A 19,984-nucleotide genomic window follows, 5' to 3' on the forward strand; every position below is an offset into this window, starting at 1 on the left:
AAAAAAAAGTCCCATTTACTTAAAAGATTGTTACATACAACAAAATAACTGCCCGCCTTGTATTTTTCTTCCATTATATAAATCAACTGTTTGATCAAATGCACAATTATGAAGACTCACTTTTCAACCTTCTTGCCTGCAGCTATTACAACAAAGAGAAAGGTGTGAAAAAGCAAGAGAAATTAAAGAGCCACCTTCACCCATTCAAGTAAGTAACTGTTTTTGCCACATTTGCTGGGAGTGAAGGACTTTTTGCAGGGCCTTTCTGAAAGGCTGCTGGGACTCCTGTGTTCCAAGTGGTGCTGCTTAAGAAAAGTAGACGCAACTGGGAGGGCATTAGCTCAAGAAGTTGAAAACAAGCACACGTCTTGCCAAGGGACCATGGCAATCGATATTTTTGGAATCCCAGGGGGGAGTATCATTTGAAGTTCTGCTCTAATTGCGTGTGTGCTCTCTGCCGGCGTATCGGCTGGTATCTAGATTGTACTCCGTGCACTGCTTTCTGTGGACAGTGATTAGGAGATGTGGACTCGCTGAATTAGGTCTGTGTGTTCTGTAGAGCAGCACGCAATTGTGTTGAATTCTATAAGTTGGAAGAAAAAGACATCTTCTTAAAATAATCGTAAAATGTGCGTGTAAAGGGAATTTAATATTTGAGCCTCAACAAAATTTGAGCCCTTCATGGAAAGATCAAGATAATAAAAAAAGGTTTTTTAAAATTCTTTCCAAGCCTATTTTGTAGGATTTGTCCAGAGAATTTTAGAAACCTAATTCAAGTCATCTAATCCGACCAATCATTGACTTCGTGGCTGATAGATACCGGGCCACCAGGAAGTTAAGTCACTTGCCCAAAGGGCATGGCCAACAGGATCTACTGATTCACATTGACATTTATTTCCATCAATGTTTGCATGTCAATAGGAAGAAAATGTCAATCCTGTTAAGATTCAGTAAAATTCTAAGAGCGTCACTTCATGAGTTTGTCTTCAATATGGCTTACATTTTGTGTTTCGAGGCCCTCTGGAAAAGTAAGGCCATCCATTATTGTGTGTCTACTGTCTTATGCTTAAATATAAATATGTGTGTGCGATTCATAGCAACAATCCTATTTTTACTTGAGAAAGGGCTTTCTGATCATTAAAAAGTCCCTTATATTGGAACAGAGAAGCCGCTCAAGAAGTAGACAGCAAACTGCAGCTTTTCAAGGAGAACCGCAGGAGGAAGAAAGAGAGGAAGGAGAAGAAACGGCAGCGGAAGGGTGAGGAGTGCAGCCTTCCTGGCCTCACCTGCTTCACGCATGACAACAACCACTGGCAGACGGCGCCGTTCTGGAACCGTGAGTTGCCCCATCTAACTGCCACTTCCTGCCGCCGTCCCGACAGCCAGCAGCTCGTGCCCAGTCACTTAGACTAGGAATTCAGCACCTTGAAACCAGGACTCTAGAAAGATTCTAGATTAAAGCATCATATCATTGTCTATACTGACAACTGGAATCATTGTGCCCAAAGTTACGTTTTTCTTTAGAAATTTTTATTTTGACGTTTTGTTTGAAAATGCCCAGCTCTCCGTGGGTTTTTCTCCTGACGATATTTCACAGAGTACCCAGCCCCTGACCGACTTCCGGCCCAGCAAGACTGCTTTGCCACTAAGGAACTAAATAAATGGATGAACGGTTTTGTCCCCAGTGTATTTCATTTCTGCTTTATTTCAAGTGCATGGAGACTTGCACTTGAAGTCCAGGTCAGTGTTTCTCAAACTGGGATTTGGAGACTCCCAGGAAACCAGAGACCATCCTTGGGGAGACCTAGGGCCTATTTGTGATCATTTTTGTTTCTCTTTCCGTTTTGGTGCATCTTGATTTCAGGGTCTCTGTTTGCAGTTATGTTTACATAATGTTTACGTACTCGAGGCTGAGTGAACTCTTAAAGGCCTAGCTTTAACTTTGAATGTGGGGATCTGAGGGTCACAGAGCTTGCTGGCGATCTGTTCTCCATCAGGCTCTGGGCCGAGCAGGGGAGACACACGATGAGCGAGACACACCTCCTTCTCTGCCCTCAAGACACTTATATTCCGGGAGCGGTAAAGAAAGAAAGTAAATGAAATCAATAAAATAATTACAAGTTGTAATAATGCTGTGAAGGAAACAGTGATCAAAGTTTTTAAAAGGGTCCCTTTTAGAGAGGGTAGGGATAAAGGGCCTTTCTGAAGAGGTGAAATTGAAGCTGAAACCTGAGGCGTGGAGAGAAGGAATCATGTGAACAGGGGTTGGGGGTGCAGCACCCCAGGCAGAGGGAGTAGCAGAAGCTTTCATTGGACCTCTCTTTCCCGTACTTTCTACAAGTCAACCAGTGGACCTCTGCGTGGTACAAAAGATGTTCATGGTAACAGTCCATCTCATGTTCAAGTGTTGTAGAGAGTTTGCAAGATCACAAATTTTGTCATCCTTAAATCCACTGAGCGGCGCTCAAGCCTCCTCCAAACCCATCCACACTGCAGAATCCCCTCTCTTTCCAGGCACCATTTGTGCCACGCGACCATCTGACATTCAGAGCAAGCTAAGGCACTGGGTCCCTCTTTTTATTAAGGAACCATTTTTTCCCTCTTTAAAAAAAATTACAACAACCATAAATAGGAGTTCCAATACTTTCCTTCCTGTTCTCTACTCAGTCACCCTGTTTTGGAGACAGTGCCCCACAGAGCTAAGGGGACAGCAAACGAAAGACCCTGAAACCTCACCTCCGCCTTCAGCCTATCATCACCCTCCGAGGTTGCCATTGTTGTTTTGCATCTTCACCTAATCTCACAGCAAATTTGTACAGAGAGGGGGAGAAATGTAGTTGTTTTTAACGTCTACACGCACAGTACTGGCAAGAAAGAAAATGTGAACTTCGAAATGTAAAGATAGGGAACGCTGGAATGGCTGGGCTCCTGGGTTTTCTCATTCTTTTCGTTTTGTTTTTCTTTCTTACCGACAGTGGGCTCTTTCTGTGCTTGCACGAGTTCTAACAATAACACCTACTGGTGTTTGCGGACAGTTAATGACACGCATAATTTTCTCTTCTGTGAGTTCGCCACTGGCTTTTTGGAGTATTTTGATATGAATACTGATCCTTATCAGGTAAGTCAATATGTTTTCGTTTTATGAAGCTTATTGAAAATGGAATAAGCAGAACGTGAGCTTAAAGATACTGTCCTGGCCGCTTCATCCACAGCTCACAAATACCGTGCACACGATAGAACGGGGCGTTTTGAATCAGCTACACATGCAGCTGATGGAACTCAGGAGCTGTCAAGGGTATAAGCAGTGCAACCCAAGACCTAAGGGCCTAGAAGTTGGTAAGGAAAAAAAAAATTTTTTTGTCCCATAGTACCTGGAAAATTCTTTCTGCTGTCAAGTTTTGTGCCTTTGAAACATGTAGTTGGGGATAGAAGATATAGAAACGTCTAGTTTGGGATCCTTACAGGGGAAACTTGCCAGGCAATTCCAAACATATTTTGTTCTCTAATTTAGCTCTGGTGCACTAATGAAAAATTTAATACCCCCGAAGATTTGGGGAGTGTTTCATTCCATCTCTCCCAAAGATCCATTCTCTTAGTAAACCTCAATTCCTGATGGAAGCATCCACTGGAAAACGGGATGAAAGTATTGGGGGTTTATTTGTTATGGATGTCAACAGTCATAAGATATACTCTAGGTCAACCAGGATATCCTATTTTTTTTTTAAGAGAATTGGGATGGAAACACACAATGCCCTATTTCTGCTTCTCAGAGTTTGGAACTCCCCCAGTTGGATCCCTGCCCACGACACATTGAATTAGATTTCTTCTGCAAGTATTTCCCATCTGAAACTAGAGATGTTTGAACACAACGTGGTCTTGAGATCTGAAAGTATAAGAGGGCCTGTATGGAATCAGCCAGATGTTCCCTCCCTGGCCTGCAATGTTAAACTCATTTCTCCTTTGGCTCATGGAGATGCAGTTCTTTTCAGGGTCCGTCCCAGCTCTTTCCTGGTTAATGAGAATACTTATTTTCTCATAATTCCTGTGGAAATGTAAATGTCAGCTGTCCATAGGAGGAAGGAGAAAGAGCTGAGGCTGGCCAAGGGCACAGCATGCCAACCCCAAAAGGGTGAAGAGCTAGACCCAAAGGCAGTGGGGAGCAATTTGCAAAAACCCTCTGTTGGGCAGCTGAGTTTTCTCGGTGCCCTTAAGGGCCTGTGTCTCTGTGGGTCCCCTGCAGAACCAGCAGTAAAAGTAAGCAGCTCCCCTAGCCATGAGCTTCGATGGGGGACTCGGCGGGGGGGGGGGGGGGGGGGGGGGCAGTGGCGCATCCTGAAATGATGAGCATCGTCACCTGTCATTTCCACCATTATAGGGTCCTCACGGCATTCAAGCTGTGAACCCCAGAGGAAATTCTAAATCCTGTGGGCGGTCCCATCTCAGCTGTCAGTCACCACCCCTCAGTTAAAACCTTATTGGAATTCATTGCCAGCCAGAAGAGTCCAGCCAGGTCTTTTGGTCACTGACTCCACTCAGCTTAAATCTTTTCAGATATCCTGCTTATCTGTTGACCTTTTCCTCAAATTTTACCCCCCAAAAAGCCCCCTAAGGCCTGGAAATGGAAACAAGTATTAGAGGCACTAGAAATATTACACCCGGATATTTCTGCCCTGAAGAACATAGCACTCCTACTGGTGATGACATAGCAGCTCCACTTAGTGAAACCTGATAGAGTCTCTAAGTGGTGAACGACACGCCAGGCGGACCTCTTGTTACCGTTACGCTTCAAGTAGTCCTGTCCACCTTCTAGACGCTTCCTGAGGGAGATGATTATTGGCCCTTTTTTCCAAGTGTTTTGTCTCAAATAACCAAAAGTTAACTATTCCTGAGACTTACATGGACTTCGGGAAGTACCGTTTTATCGCTTTAAAATGGGCTTTCCTATCTCACCCTCACCCATTTTTCATGTGAAGTCTGATACGTTTTATCTTAAACCTTTTTATTTATAGCTTTCCATCCTCATTTTGAACCTGTCTAATAGAAAAGCTCTGTTGGGCTCCAGCACTGTCTGTATTTCACATGATATATTTCTTTCTAGGGTTTAGATGTTGTGCATGGAACATGACACAGTGGGTGGTTTTATGAGTTGTAAAGCTAACATAAATTACTCTTATATTTTCCTATATCAGGAAATAAAGATGGAGGAAGCTATGACCTGCACAGGTATTCACACTTTTTTATTCTCCCCGGCAGCTTCTTTCCCAGTCATTGCATGATTCAGCCACTTTAACTCATTTCTGTTTCTCACCTTGTCGCACAGAGCGTAGCTTGGGGTGCATGCATGTTCTAACAGCTTTCTCCACCGTCTTGTGTCACTGGGGACAGATCTGTCATTTTGCTTTTAAATCAACTCATTGTCACGACAAGATGCCTCTCAGAGCATTCACTCAGTCCCGTGCTTGATTGCTTGTTGGATGGCGCTTTTAAGCACGGAATGACGTGAAGAGGGAGAAAAGAGAATGACCTTCGGGAGCCCTGGGGACAAGGGGGGAGAATTATTTTCCTGGTGGTGCCTACACGTTGATTTGGTGGAGAGGCTTCACAGAAATGAGGTAGAGATTTTATGAACTCTGAAGTCAAAATCATGAAAGGCGTCACGGGAATTTTAAGAGCACGCTAGAGCCAAAGTTGGGGCAAAGAGAAGGCGTTTCCTTGTTCACAGTCTTTAATTAACTTTGGTGGTGAAAGCAGCGGTGATGGGGCTCAGAAGCTTTGCCGGGTGGTGGTGAGTGAATAGGAAGTGTGGGAGTCGGGGTCAGGGTATCTGGAATCAAGTCTCGCAGAAAGGCCCCAGCACAGCCTGGAGACAATAGTGCCTGACACATGAAAGCTTGACGAACGGCCCTCAGCCCAGCCCTCTTATCCCCTCCAGCCCCCCATCCATCACGCTTACCTCCCTGTGCCCCGGGGTCGGGGAGGGGGACCCAGAATGCCTGGCGGCCGTGGCAGCCCTTGCACAGACACTTCTACTCCAAGCTTAGACTTCAAGCAGGTCTGTCAGAAACATGCCGTGTGGGGCAGGAGGGGTCTGTCCTTACCACTTTACTGAGGGGAAACTGAGGCACGGATGTGTCACTGCTTTAGCTCACGAATCCTCTTGGGAGAAACACTTTCATCAAAGGAACATGGACCTCACTGGTGTCACCCATCTTGATACTGTCTCAAAGAAATAGAATACTATCGCCTGTCCGGGGCACCCTGTTGGCCCCCCTGCCCCTCCTCCAGCCTCCTGAGCTGTGGTCTCAGGTTCCTCCTTTCAGAGGGCAGTTCATTGGTCCCATGAGAAGCTGAATGATGGCGGGGAAGGTGTAAACAAACAAGACAGAGAAAGCTGGACTTTTGAGGATCCTTGATAACGGTCTCTCTATCTCTTCTTTTTCTCTCCCCTCTTGTCTTTCTCCTTTCCTTTCCTCCCTCTGCCTCCGCACCCACCCTGCGTACCCCGCACCAGCACACGTACGACACAGCAGGACAGCCCCCTCTTACGCGGGTCTCCCCCAGGCTGTGGGCTGACGAGGTGACATCTCACACCCCAGGACTGATCTGCCTGCTTCCCGGGGGTCCCATTAAGACATTTCTGAAGTGGGGCATTTTCAGTGGACCTCACACTAGATACTAATTTAAGTTATTTTATGATGCGCTCAGTTCTATAGCTGCGGAATTTTCCGTCTGGCCCACTTTTATCTCTGTCATGACAGAGGGAAAAGGGTATTAACGGGTTATTTAAGACACAGGTCTGGTCAGAGTAAAGGACAGGATCTGGGACTCCCCCTACCCTGATCCCTGTCACCACCATCACTAAACGGGGCCAAATGCATCATTTCTGGGGTCGTTTGGGCAAACCCTTGGTAGCTTTAGTTGTTGAGGGCATGGCGTCCCTTCCCTGGTAATGTGGCCGGTGAAAGTGTGTGTGCAGGGTAACCTCGTGTTACCTGTTTTGTTTTGTTTTGTTTTCTTCTAAATTCCTTACCAGTGGACAAATCTAAGGATCCTTTTTAACTCAGAATGACTGGCGTTTTCAGACTCCACCATTTCATAATCCATGAGGCAAACTACCTTTCAGCTGCCATCCACATCGTAGGCAGGAAATGACGAAACAGGAGGGCATCGACCTGTCAGACCTGAGCTCTCACTGGACACCCAAAGGCAGTGCTTGATGTGCTCCCCCCGTCCACTGCATCCTGTTGGATTGAAAGGCAACAGATGTGGAAAGGCCGAAAAAACTGCCGTCCCAGTTTACCAGCCCACAGCCCTCCCGTGACGGCACCACTAATGGGTTTTTGGAAGCTTCGGTTCTTTAAGATTTTTATTTATTTATTTATTTTAGGAAACTAATTAAAATGCATTTTGAATCATGCAATTTGATTACAAAAGCCTTTGAGAAAAATGAGAACAATCACACCTGAAGAATTTGAAATTTGAAAATTCAAGAATATTTTAGAAAATGTACTTTGTACGAGACTGACTACAAAAGAGTTTGTAAACTGCCTTCAGTTTTGTGAATTTTCGAAAATTAATCCTTAGGCTTATTTAGAAGGTCTTTTAAAAGCCAGTCTGTTCCCTGTTCAATTTCCTTTTTTTTTTTTTTTTTTGGCGTGGGAGGTCCATGGGGCAGGGCAGCTGAAACGCTTTGCTTATTCCCACTGGTCACTTTCCCGGTTAGGACAAGCTCAGAGTAGGGACACAGCTCAGTAAAGTGGCCCCCATTCTACTCAGGAAATAATTGCTGGCTTGAGTTGAAAGTAATAAGTTCTGTGTTGCAAAATAGAATCAGATCCACAGGTTGATGGGGCGTTTATTTTTCCCGTTGCCCGTGAAAGCAGATGCCGCTACCCTTTGATGAGCTGCTGGCGGTCACGGTCACTTCTTGGCAGCCTAAGGCCGGCATGGCTGCTTCCTGCCCCCTTTTGTCCCACACCCTGCAGGCCACGTCGTGCCCACCCTCAGCGACCATGCTTCTGTCCACATTGCTTTTGCTTGTTTGTCTTTTCCAAATGTAAAGTAGACTTTTTCTTTTTATTGAAGTATAGTTGGTTTACAATGCTGTGTTAGTTTCTGGTGTACAGCAAAGTGTTTCAGTTTTATGCACGTACATACATATATTCTTTTTCAGATTCTTTTTCCGTATAGGTTATTACAGAATATTAAGTAGAGTCCCCTGTGCTACACAGTAGGCCCTGTTGATTATCTATTTTATATATAGTAGTGTGTTTCTGTTAATTCCATACTCCTAATTTATCCCTCCCCTCCGTCTTGCCCGTTTGGTAACCATAAGTTTGTTTTCTATGTCTGTGAGTCTGTTTCTGTTTTGTAAACAAGTTCATTTGTATCTTTTTTAGATTTCGCATATAAGTGATATCTTATGGTATTTGACTTTCTCTGTCCGACTCACTTCACTTAGTATGATAATCTCTAGGTCCATCCATGTTGCTGCAAATGGCATTATTTCATTCTTTTTTGTGGCTGAGTAGTATTCCGTTGTATATGTACCGTATCTTCTTTATCCATTCCTCTGTCGACGGACATTTAGGTTGCTTCCATGTCTTGGCTATTGTAAATAGTGTTGCTATGAACATGGGCGTGCATGTATTTTTTCAAATTAGAGTTTTCTCCAAATATATGCCCAGGAATGGGATCACTGGGTCCTTTAGTTTTTAAGGAACCGCTTTTGCTTGTTTTGACTAATTTGCCCCTGTGGCCACAGTGCGTTCCTTGTAGACAGTTACCGGTGGCATAGCTGTGTGTTAGAGGCTGCAAAGTACTGTGGTTAGAGCACAGACACTGAAGCCAGCCTGCCTTGGGTTCAAATCCCAGCCTCACTAGTCAGAAGCTGAGAACAGAGCCTAACATATAGCAAGCCCCAATGATGATGGGTATTATTAGTCAGGTATAATATGGGGGCCCAAAACATTCACATGAAGAAAGCGGTATGTGAAAGGGGGTAATGAGTGATAAAAGAATGCTACTGTATTTTATAAGAAACACAAAAAGATATTCATCAACACCCACACCATCTCCATCATCACTCATTGGCAGCCCAGAGTTCAGCACACGAATGCATTTTCTGAACCATCCAAACCTCTTGAGATCAGAAAGGAAAAACACAGCCTTCACTGCCCTGCTCTGTGTTGTCCTAAGGAAGCTGCCCCCGGGTCTCTTCTCTCAGTCACATCTCAGGGCTCCGTTTTCTTTTCAAGCTGCCTTGCTAGCACTGTTGAGCTTTTCTGTTTAAGGCACTAGACCAAGAGATGGGTCAAAGCCAGGGTTTGGAGTTCAAGGGGCTGGAGGTGAGGTCGGCTTCCTAAGACGAAGAGGGGACCTGTGTCAGGGCTGTTAAAGGTGTGGGTCAGGACCAGGAGCCCTGGGTGCTGCTGTGCAGGTTGCACCCTGAAAAAGAAGTGTGCCGCGGAGGGACAGGTAGGCACTGAAATCCAGTTTCCATTATCCCCAGTGGATTAAGTCATTTGTTAAATGCTGCCGGTACACAGAGAGCAATTTCAGAACTGCTAAATCACACTACTGCAAAAACAAACCTGCTGTCTGGAGTTCAGTGTATTTTTCAATTGTTTCTCTTCTGATTAACAAAAAACAGTGCTACGTTCAAAGTTATCTGGGCTTGTTCTGTGCCCCGCCCTCTTTGATTATGGTTATGTTATTCATTTGAAATAAAGTAAGGTTGTTTATTTGTTTGTATTCCATTTTAGGTTTTTTCTATCTTCATCATTATTCATTTGATTTTGGTTTTTAGTATGTAATGCCTTCACCTAGCTCCAAAGTCAAAACTGCAAAAAGCATAATTTATTCAACTGCTCTTTTATGTATTATTCAGTTATTTTCATATTTTACAATTACAAATAGTACTGCAATAAAGGGCCTTGTGCAAGTGTAATTTCATGTTGTTGAGAATATCTTCAGAGTAAATTCCTAGTCATGAATTGGTGGGATTACTGTATCAACAGGTAAATGCATATGTGGATGTATTAAATATTGCCAAATTCTCTTCCATAAGGGTTACATTCCCATCATCGATGTATGACGGTGTTTGCTTTTGACAGCTGTCAGGCTTTTTAATTTTTTTCCAGTCAAATAAGAAAGAAAAAGGGTATGGCAGTGTGGTTTTAATTTGTATTGCTCTTATTATGAGCAGAGTCGCACATATTTTTGAAAGTTCAAAGGACATTTTACATATTTTGTATATTATCTGGTTATGTCTTTGACCATTTTTCTGTCTGATTTCTGAAAGAATTATCAGGAAGACTTTTTTTTTTATTGAAGTATAGTTGGTATACAATATTATGTAAGTTACAGGCATACATTATAGTGATTCACAATTTTTAAAGGTTATACTCCATTTATAGTTATTATAAAGTATTAGCTATTGGGAAGAATTTATATCTTTATGATGCTGAGTTTTCTATCCAAGAGCAAAGGACATCTTTCCATCAGGCTAAGTATACTTATGGGTCTTTCAGGAGCTTTTAAAAGTATTTTCTTAAAGGTTTTGCACATTCTTATTAAGTTTATTTATAAGTATTTTATCTTCTTTGTTACTATTGTAAATAGGGTTTTCCTCCATCCTTAAAACCTCTACTTGATTATTGTTTGTGTATATGAGGGCTATTGGGTTCTGTATATTAACTTTACATCCTGCTACCTTTTAAATTTTTTTTTTTGAGTTAACTTTGTCATGGATTTTCTTGGATTTTCCAGATACACTACCATACATTTGCAAGTAGAGATAGCTTTGCTTCTTTTCCCACTTGTGTGTCTCTGATTTATCTAATTGGATAAACTAATGCTTTCAGTACAATGTGACCTTGTCCCTGTTCTTAATGAAAAGACTTTCAGGATTTTCCCATGAAGTGAGAAGCATGTTTAGGACTAAGATATTTACATTTTTATTATGTTAGGGAAATAGCCATCAATTCTTTTTTTAGTGTTTTTATCAATAATGAGTGTTGAATTTGTCAAAAGCCTTTTCAGCATCTATGGAGATATGCAGATCATTTTTCTCTTTAGATCTACTAATATGGTATATTGTATTAATAGACTTGCTAAGAATGAACCAACTTTCCATTGCAGTAGGTCATCATGTGTTATTTTCTTAATATAATATTGAATTCTCTTCACTAACATTTAGGATTTTTGCATCTTAATAAATGATTTCAGTCTGAAATTGTCTTTCTGTTTATGCTAGCATTCTCTTTTTAGGTATTATACTGGTTTCCTATTACTCTTATAACTACCCCAGTGCCTTAAAGCAACACAGATTTATTCTCTGACTTTTCTAGAAGTCAGAAGTCTGAAATGGGTTTTACTGGGCTAAAATCAAGGTATCAGCTGGTCTGCGTTCTTTCTGGGGGCTCTAGGGAAGAATCCATTTCCTTGCTTTTTCCAGCTTCTAGAAGCTGACTGCATTCCTTGTTCATGGCCCTTTCCTCCAGCTTCAAAGCTGAAAATGTAGCGTCTTCAAATCTCAATACCTACCTCTACCCCACCCCCGCCAACATACACATCCCTTTGCTTCCGAGGTCACATTTTCTCTGACTCTCCTGCCTCCCTTTTTTCTAAAAAGGACCTCTGGGATTACATCGGCGCCACCTGGCTGCTCCAGGATAACCGCCCCCCCCCCCCCCCCCCCCCCGCCGCCAATCTCAAAATCCATAACTTAATTTGCATCTGCAAAGTCCATTTTGCCATGTAAGGCAACATACCCAGTTTCCAGGGATTAGGAATGTGGACATCTTTGGGGGGTGAGTCCACTATTCTGCCTACCACAGCTAACAATGTTATACTTGCTTCGTTAAAAAGTTTGAAAGTGTTCTTCGATCTTCTATGCTCTGGAACACATTGTAGAGCATTGAGATCTCTTTTCCTTGAAGGTTTAGTAAAAGTCTCCTGTGAAATCATAGAGACCTGGTGCTTCTTTGTAGTGTAATTCTTACAAGACTGATAGAAATTTCCTATAGTAGTTCTTATAAACTTATATAAAGGTTATAAACCTTTCTTTTCCTTCTTTGGAAATTGTTCTGTGTAAGCTTTCTATCTCTATTGGGTCAATTCCAATAAAATGTATTTTCCTAGACAATTATGTGTTTCATCTAGGTTTTCCAATCTGTTCACTTTAATGTCTGCAACACAGTTGCTTGCGTTTTAACTTTTGTATATTTCAATGATTATTTCTCCCTTGTCATTTTCTATTTTGTATATTTGAAATTTCTCCCCTTTTTCTTAATTAGGTAAGCTAATGACTATCTGTTTTAATCCTTTTTTTTAAAGAACCAGGATTTTGATTTATTAGTTAGATATGTCATTTTTTTCTGTTCTCTACCTCATTCATTTTGGTTTACTCCTGGATCTGATAAACGTGTTAAGTGCTCACCATCAATCCTTTTGCTGAAGTTTCCCCAGTGATTTCTTGGTTGAATGAAACTCATCCTCTAGGAGACTGCTCAAGATGAACTGATGTGTGCAGTATTCTCTGCACCCTTACATGTTTGAATATGTTTTTCTGTAGCCTTGATACTTGAAGGAGAGCTTGACTGAATATATGATCCTTGGTTCCTACTTTAATTTCTGATTTAAGGTGACTTTTACATCCTTGGATGCTTGATTGAGAAGGTTCAATTTACCTAGCCTTGTTACGTTGTGGTTGTCTTCACTTTACTGTTTATTTTGGCAGGGGCATTTTCATAAGATGGTAGACTTTTTGTTCTTATTTTCTATTTTCTCTTCTAATAATATTGTTTATATTTAGACTGCTTCTATTAATTTCATGGACTTCAAGTATTTACAAGATGTCTGGTTTAAGAAGATTCTTTTCTGTGTAACCAATTATACTTTCTTTTTACTTTTTTATTTTCTTATTATTGGGGGATGGGATTGTAAGAGGTTGTGTGTCCTCGAATCTCTTTGTTTCTCTCTTTTTCTTGCAGGACCTGAAATTTCCCCCCTTTGGCTTCCTTTTTCCTTGATTGCCAGTTTCCAAAGGCTGTTACTCTCTTCCTTTGTCTCCTTTTCTCCCTGAAATGATGCCTTTCAAGACTGCCACCTCGATTCATGTGCCCTTCTAGGTCTTTTCCTCATTTGTCAGTACCGCGATTTACCAAGACTCTACAGTGTTTTATACTTCAGGTTAACATTCTTTCCAGCAATGGTTTCAAATCCATTTTTGACTTCATTCTCTCTTTCTTCTTTTCTCTTGTATGCAGTCTTCCCAGGGCTGGTGCCCAAAGTGTGACATACAGCTCTACTGGGACTTGGTATTAACTTTTTTTTCACTTACAGGTGATTTGAAGATTCTAGAATTCTCTATCTTCTGGTTATACTAAGGGTGTGGGTTTTGTATAGTTTTACTCACTCTTCCTGCTAATCTGTATTGCTTTGTGGGTAGTTCATTGCATTCTTGGGCGTACCTAGAGAAAAGCTGTTGTTTTCTGCAGAACTATAGTCATCTTAGTGATGTAGAAAAATCCGAGACAGAGAAAGCTGGTGTATTCTTTGCATGCTGTGAAAAACCACCCAATGATTGATTTATCTAAAGGATAGAACTTTTAGGGCAAAAAAGCAATCTAAGAAATAGATCCATTTACTGTGAAGACTTTAATTGCATTCAAATGTGTTTTTATACTGAGTGTCAGGGATATAAAATAAAAATATCTTACTAAGCGTTGCCTATTACATTAAATTACTTTGACTTTTTTTTTTTTTTTTTTTGCGGTGCGCGGGCCTCCCACTGTTGGGGCCTCTCCCGTTGCGGAGCACAGGCTCCGGACGCGCAGGCTCAGTGGCCATGGCTCACGGGCCCAGCCGCTCCGCGGCATGTGGGATCTTCTCGGGCTGGGGCACGAACCCGCAACCCCGGCATCGGCAGGCGGACTCTCAACCACTGCGCCACCAGGGCATTCATCCAGCAGCCCTATAAGTAGTAAAGATTTTATCACACAACTATTCCCACATGTGGTAGATGAGGGACCAAGACTCAGAGAGACTCATTCACTTGACTTCCTGATTGCACAGGAGACTTGAGTAGAGCCAGGAGTAAAACATAAGCCCCCTGACCGGTAATACCAGTGTATTTCCAGTACCAGCCAAGCCTGGTCATAGAAGTTCTCACTCATTCGATCTTCTTTCCAAATTTCATTATCATTCAGTCACTTTTGTAACCTTTGGCCCCTCCTTGACAACAAATTACTAGGGAAACATACTTTTTAGTGTTTTATTTCAAATTGACTTGTACCGCAAAAACAATGTAAGTTATTTAGCCAGTAAGTAGGAAATGTTTTCTCCACTAAGGATCCACCTTCATCTCTTTTCACAGAGGACAGTTATGGGACGGATGGGAAGGTTAGTCAGCCCAGTCTCACTGCAGACGTCAACTGGCAAGGCCTGGAGGATCTATACAGTGTGAATGGAAGCATCTACGAGGACAGACCAAACTATAGACTTAGTCTGGTTGACTGGTCTCATCACGTGAAGACTGCAGACAGAGTATTTGCACTGTTGAACAGTCACCATGAGCAAAATAAAGCGAATGAGACTCAAAGTGCTCGAAGTGATGGGTTCCTGGCTATGTCTGCTGAGCTTTCGGCACCCGCAGAGTCCGACGAAGACCCGAGGCATAGGGTTGGGGAAGCACCTCCTCTGACCTTGCCGGCTGACCTTCCCACCCTGCATTCCAACCGACCAACATCCAGCCCTGAGAGTGAACTTGAATGGAATAACGACATGCCCGAAGTTAATCGTTTGAATTCTGAACACTGGAGAAATCATAAAACTGACAAGTGGTTGGAGCATGAAGAGAGCAATCTTCTTGAAACTGATTTCAGCGGCGACGGCACGACGACGGAGCTGGTGCAGCCCGGGCCCAGGCACCAGAAGGGACTTCCCCAGGATGGTGCTCCAAGAGAAGATGCTTCTGAAGTTCGGCTGCTTCTTACCGCGCATCCTGATGTTGACTCCATTCATCGGGATCAAAGCGTCCGCCAATAGGAGCAGCCTATTTCCTCCTGCAGCCAAGACAGGATGTCAGACCAGGTGGAGAAGAGTCACAGGAGGCGGGACTTACAGAGCCCGGAAGGCGGTGCCTCCTTTCCAGTCTCCTCCGATTAGATGCCATGTTACCTTACCCTAAACACAGTATTTCTTTTTTTAACTTTTTCTTAGTAAACTAATAAAGGCAATCATGACAACCGACATTCCAAACTCCCCCGGGTCCTCCCCCGGGTACACCCGTGCAGCGGAAGTCAAGTGCGCGTGCGAGCGGTACGCGCCCAGGGACTCTGTCCTAAGTCGCTATTCGTCCAGAGTAGAAAGACAGGTGGATTTGTGGGGCTTTGATTGTTTGGGGGTTACTAAAACAGTATTATCTTTTGAAAGTTGTAGGGACATGAGTATATAAATGTTATCCAACCAAGATGGCTAGAATTGTGCCTTTCTGAGTTTCTGAAACTTGACATCATCGGTGAAATCTCAATCCATTTTCCACGGCCTGCGAAGTGTGGTTTTGATTCATTTTTAACCACTGGAATTTTTCAAGGCCCTCGTTTTTAGCTCAGTGATTTTGCACTTTGAGATCGGAATGCCATGTCTATTTGGTTAGTCTTATTCTTTTTCCAGACTTGTCAGTCTCACTGCTTGCTCTCAGTGTGACAAAGGAAAATGGACCCCCAAGGGTGACACACAGTATGGATCACATATTGTTCATCATACGCTTTTGCCAGAAAATAATGCATGTGTTTTACCTCTACTTGCTAAAACTGATTAACAGAAAGGCATGGCTAAGGATGTTGGCAGTAAAAATAAATAAACAAAACAAAGATTGCCTGCTTACTCTGTGCCTAGCCTCAAAGTGTTCATCATATGCTTAAAATTGCTAAATTTTTATTATTTTCTTAACAGCATAAAAGGACTGAAGACTTTTTTTTCATCTTTGTTTTGTTTTCTTGACTTGGCTAATAAGCTTAAGTGTTAAGAAAATATATCTAGTTATGAATTTATATAAGGAACTCTTTCAGTAAAACAAACTCATGAATGTTTCATAATTTAAATGCACCGTATGTGTTGTGTGATTATTTTTAAGGCCTTCACTAGGTTCTGATTTTTTAAAAGCATAATTCAAAACTGCTTTTGAAATTCTGTGTTCTTGAAAATATTCTTGTCATGTATTAGATGTTTAAATACCAGCAAAACGATTATTACCTCATTGAAAGTTACCAGTATCCTAGCCAACTTCCCAAGAAGTTTTTTTTTAGCTTAACAGTAATTTTTGTTTTATTTTTAGATGATTCAAACGCATAGGTAAATTATGTTTCCTTTACGTGTTTAAGGTGAACTCTTTTAAAGAAATTTAATATGTTATAGTTGAATCTTTTGATAACTTTAAGTCTTTATCATAGACTCTGTACATATGTTAAAATTAACTAGCTCTTTATCAGATGTGTGTGTCACCGGCTGAATGACAGATGAAACATATTTATGGTCATGAATGATGTGCTTTGTAAAAAGGTTTCAAGTTATTAGGAAGCATACTGTGTTTTTTAATCTTGTGTAATATTCTGTGATACTTTTATAGAACAATTCTGGCTTCAGGAAAGTCTAGAAGCACTATTTCTTGAAATAAAAGGTGTTTAAACTTTACCTGTTTCAGTGAAATGAACTTAACCAAGTTTGTTTTTTTGTTTTTTGGTTTTTTTTTGCGTTACACGGGCCTCTCACTGCCGCGGCCTCTCCCGTTACGGAGCACAGGCTCCGGACGCGCAGGCTCAGCGGCCATGGCTCACGGGCCCAGCCGCTCCGCGGCATGTGGGATCTTCCCGGACCGGGGCACGAACCCGTGTCCCCTGCATCAGCAGGCGGACTCTCAACCACTGCGCCACCAGGGAAGCCCCCAACCAAGTTTTTTGGTATACTCATTCCTTGCAAGTAAACTGGAGTCCTGATCTCAATGTACCAATACGTGATTAAACATTAGCCTTACTTGTAAAATTGATCCAAAGTCAGTGTGTTATAGAACACTCTCAGATTAATGATTTCCACATGGATTTGCCTCACTGCTGTCCGGTGGGATGTGGCAGAGGCCACCTGAGGGCCGCTTCCCGGGCAGGCATCTGGGCAGCTGCACTGGGCCAGCGCTGGGTTAATTTCTCTACTGTTGCCGTCTTGAAATACTCAATCGTTTTTGAACAAGGGGACCCATGTTTCCATTTTTCACTGAACCTGCAAATCATGTAGCCAGTCCTGGGCAGCAAAAATGTAGTTTTTCAAAAGCAAGAGGACAGGACCCCCGGCCCCCTCCGAAGGAAGTTTGGGTTCTTTGGGGGCCATGAATTTGGGTGGAGACCTCGCCACCTTCCAAAACCTCAAGTGTTCCGATTGACAAATTCCATGCACTTCCTTCTGCTCCAGATCTCCTGAGGAGCTTTGTCCCCTTCAGAGAGAGACGCTAACAGTCTGTGAAATGTCCAGAGCTCAGAAGGTTAATAATAAAGGAAAAAAGCAAAGGACTTTGGGATCACCAGTTCCATCCTTGGATAATTAAGGAAACCATCTGTATTAGTTTGGTAGGGCTGCCATAACAGAATACCACAGACTGGGTGGCTTAAACAACAGAAATTTATTTTCTCACAGTTATGGAGACCGGAAGTCCAAGGCCAAGCTCTCAGCAGGTTTGGTTTCTCGAGAGGCCTCTCTCCTTGGCCGGCAGAGGGCCACTTTCTCCTGTGTCTTCACATGGCCTTTTTCTCTGTGCATACCCATCTTGGGGGTCTCTTCGGATAAAAACACTAGTCATATAGGTCGGATCAGGGCTCTACCCTTAGGACCTCGTTTAACTTTACCTCTTTAAAGGTCCTCTCTCAGATGTAGTCACACAGGGGGATTAGGGCTTCAATATATGAATTTTGAGGGGACACAGTTCAGTCCATAACACCACAGTTTCATCGAGAGAAGAATCCCAGATAATAGTGTTGTCCAAAGACACATCACTGTGCCTCCCTCCTTGTTCCTTTCCTATAAAATGTGAAATGCTGCCAAATGCTGCTATCCTGGAGGGAATTCCATTGTAGTTCAATAACTATTCCTGGAGTAGCTACTCTGTGTAAAGGGTACGAGAGAGACTATTTCAGATCTCGAAGGGCCCTTAGAGATTGGCTGGCCACTGGGTCTCATTTGATCCCCGAGGAAGCTGATGCCCAGAAGGGCTGAGCTGATTCCCATCTGTGCATTCCCCACAGATTTAGAAGAGAAAGAGATTTAGCAGAGGTGAGGGCCAGTCCTCTCCACTTTCTCCATTCCAAGACCCAGGGGCGCACGTGTGCACACACACACGCACACACACACACACCCCAAATTAGTGAAAAGAGAGGCCACAGTGGGACCGCATTTGGTAACGAATAGTGGAAAGAACAACGGACATGAAATTAGACAAGACTAACTTCACTGCACACTCTAGTTTTTCCTATCTGTGTGAGCTTGGAAAAGTTACATAACCTCTCAAACACAGCTTCTTTGACTATAAAATAAGAGGTTTGAATGAAGGATGGCAAATGCATAGCATATGTGCTGCTTTTCCCAAAATGTGCCCAGGGAAGACAGTGCCAATTCTTCGGGACAATTCTCCATTAAGCCAGAGCATTTGTATCCTTAGAATCCTCAATGCAGCCAGCTACTATCAACACTGCTGAACTGGCGTTGGCATGCAAGACAAAACCTATTTGCCATATGCAAATGAGATCATCTCTGAGGCTCCTCCCAGCCTTCTTTTTTAAAAAAAAATCCTGGAAATTCCCTGGCAGTCCAGTGGTTAGGACTCAATGCTTTCACTGCTGTGGCTCAGATTCAATCCCTGGCTGGGGAACTAAGATACCACCACCACCAAAAAAAAAAAACAACAAAATTCTTGTGATGGTAGCATCTGCAGGGAATTTTGGTTAAGAGAGAAGGAATGAATACTTCACACTTTCACACTCCTACCCCAAGCCAGACATACCTACACATGTTGACCTTCTAAAAAAGATTTTTAAATGCTTCTTTTTTAGGATTTGCTTTAGAGATGATTTGATCTCAGATCAAAGGTCCTCAATTCCCCTAAATTAGTCTAGTTCTGCTTGAGATTTTCAAATTTTATTTTAATAGAAAAGAAAGATTTTTGATGGATAATTAAAATACCTAAGGAAGTTAATACCTCAGTATGGTCCACCACCCTGGTTCATTAAGGCCTCATGACTTCCTTTTTTCTTGTTTTTAATCAACTCAAATGAAAAATTTCTTTTTTCATAGAATAAAAAAACTATTTTTTTACAAAAATAAAAAATTATTTTTAAAATTTTTTGTAAATGTTACAAAGTTAACACACATGATTGAATTTTCTAATCTTCAAATCCTCCGGTATTTTATCATCTTCACGAAAGTGGCTTTCAGTGTTCCTTTCCCTTATATTAACAACAGCGACCTGTTCTGGCAGGAATTCTTCTTTGGGTTTGTGCCCTCCCTTGAAGGGGCAGGGTGGGTAATGTTAGAAAAAGCCTCTTCCCTGACTTTCCCCCTCTCCCCCTCCCTGCTTCCCGGTTTCCCCACCCCTCCCTACTTCTTCGCCACTTTTCTTTCTGTTTAACCCCATGCCTCCCTCCCTCACTCCCTCCCTCCTTTATACCCTAGTGTTTATTAGGCCTCTGTGACTTCCTATAGAGGCTGCAGCAAAAGCTGTAAGAGCTGCCTAAGCCCCTTTCCCACCTCCTGCCCCTCCATCTCTAACACATCCATACTCACTGCCATGGCTCAGATCTCAGCCTTCTGATCAGAAATCTCCAGTGATTTTTGTCCCCTCTAGAAGCTTCCTCCTTCCATCCACCCACTTGTTCCACTCTCCACCAACCTCTCACTACCAGCTTCCCCTGGATAAGTAGCACCTTCCCAGGTCTAAATT

At 42.6% G+C, this 19,984-nt stretch overlaps 1 protein-coding gene across 10 annotated transcripts in view; it reads left to right on the forward strand.

Annotated features, from left to right (window-relative positions):
* The window catches only part of SULF1 (sulfatase 1), a 171,745-nt gene extending 155,047 nt beyond the window's left edge, over positions 1-16,698 (forward strand). For all 10 annotated transcript variants that reach the window (XM_032610378.1, XM_032610382.1, XM_032610375.1 and 7 more), the window contains 6 exons: positions 143-208; positions 1,164-1,336; positions 2,976-3,118; positions 3,213-3,336; positions 5,190-5,223; positions 14,381-16,698. In XM_032610378.1, the coding sequence (XP_032466269.1) occupies positions 143-208; positions 1,164-1,336; positions 2,976-3,118; positions 3,213-3,336; positions 5,190-5,223; positions 14,381-14,411 (571 nt within the window). In that variant the 3' untranslated portion in view covers positions 14,412-16,698. The remainder of the gene's footprint in view (positions 1-142; positions 209-1,163; positions 1,337-2,975; positions 3,119-3,212; positions 3,337-5,189; positions 5,224-14,380) is intronic.
* Positions 16,699-19,984: the final 3,286 nt, after the last annotated feature.

Source organism: Phocoena sinus, chromosome 17 (genome assembly GCF_008692025.1).
Source record: "Phocoena sinus isolate mPhoSin1 chromosome 17, mPhoSin1.pri, whole genome shotgun sequence".
NCBI lineage: Eukaryota > Metazoa > Chordata > Mammalia > Artiodactyla > Phocoenidae > Phocoena > Phocoena sinus.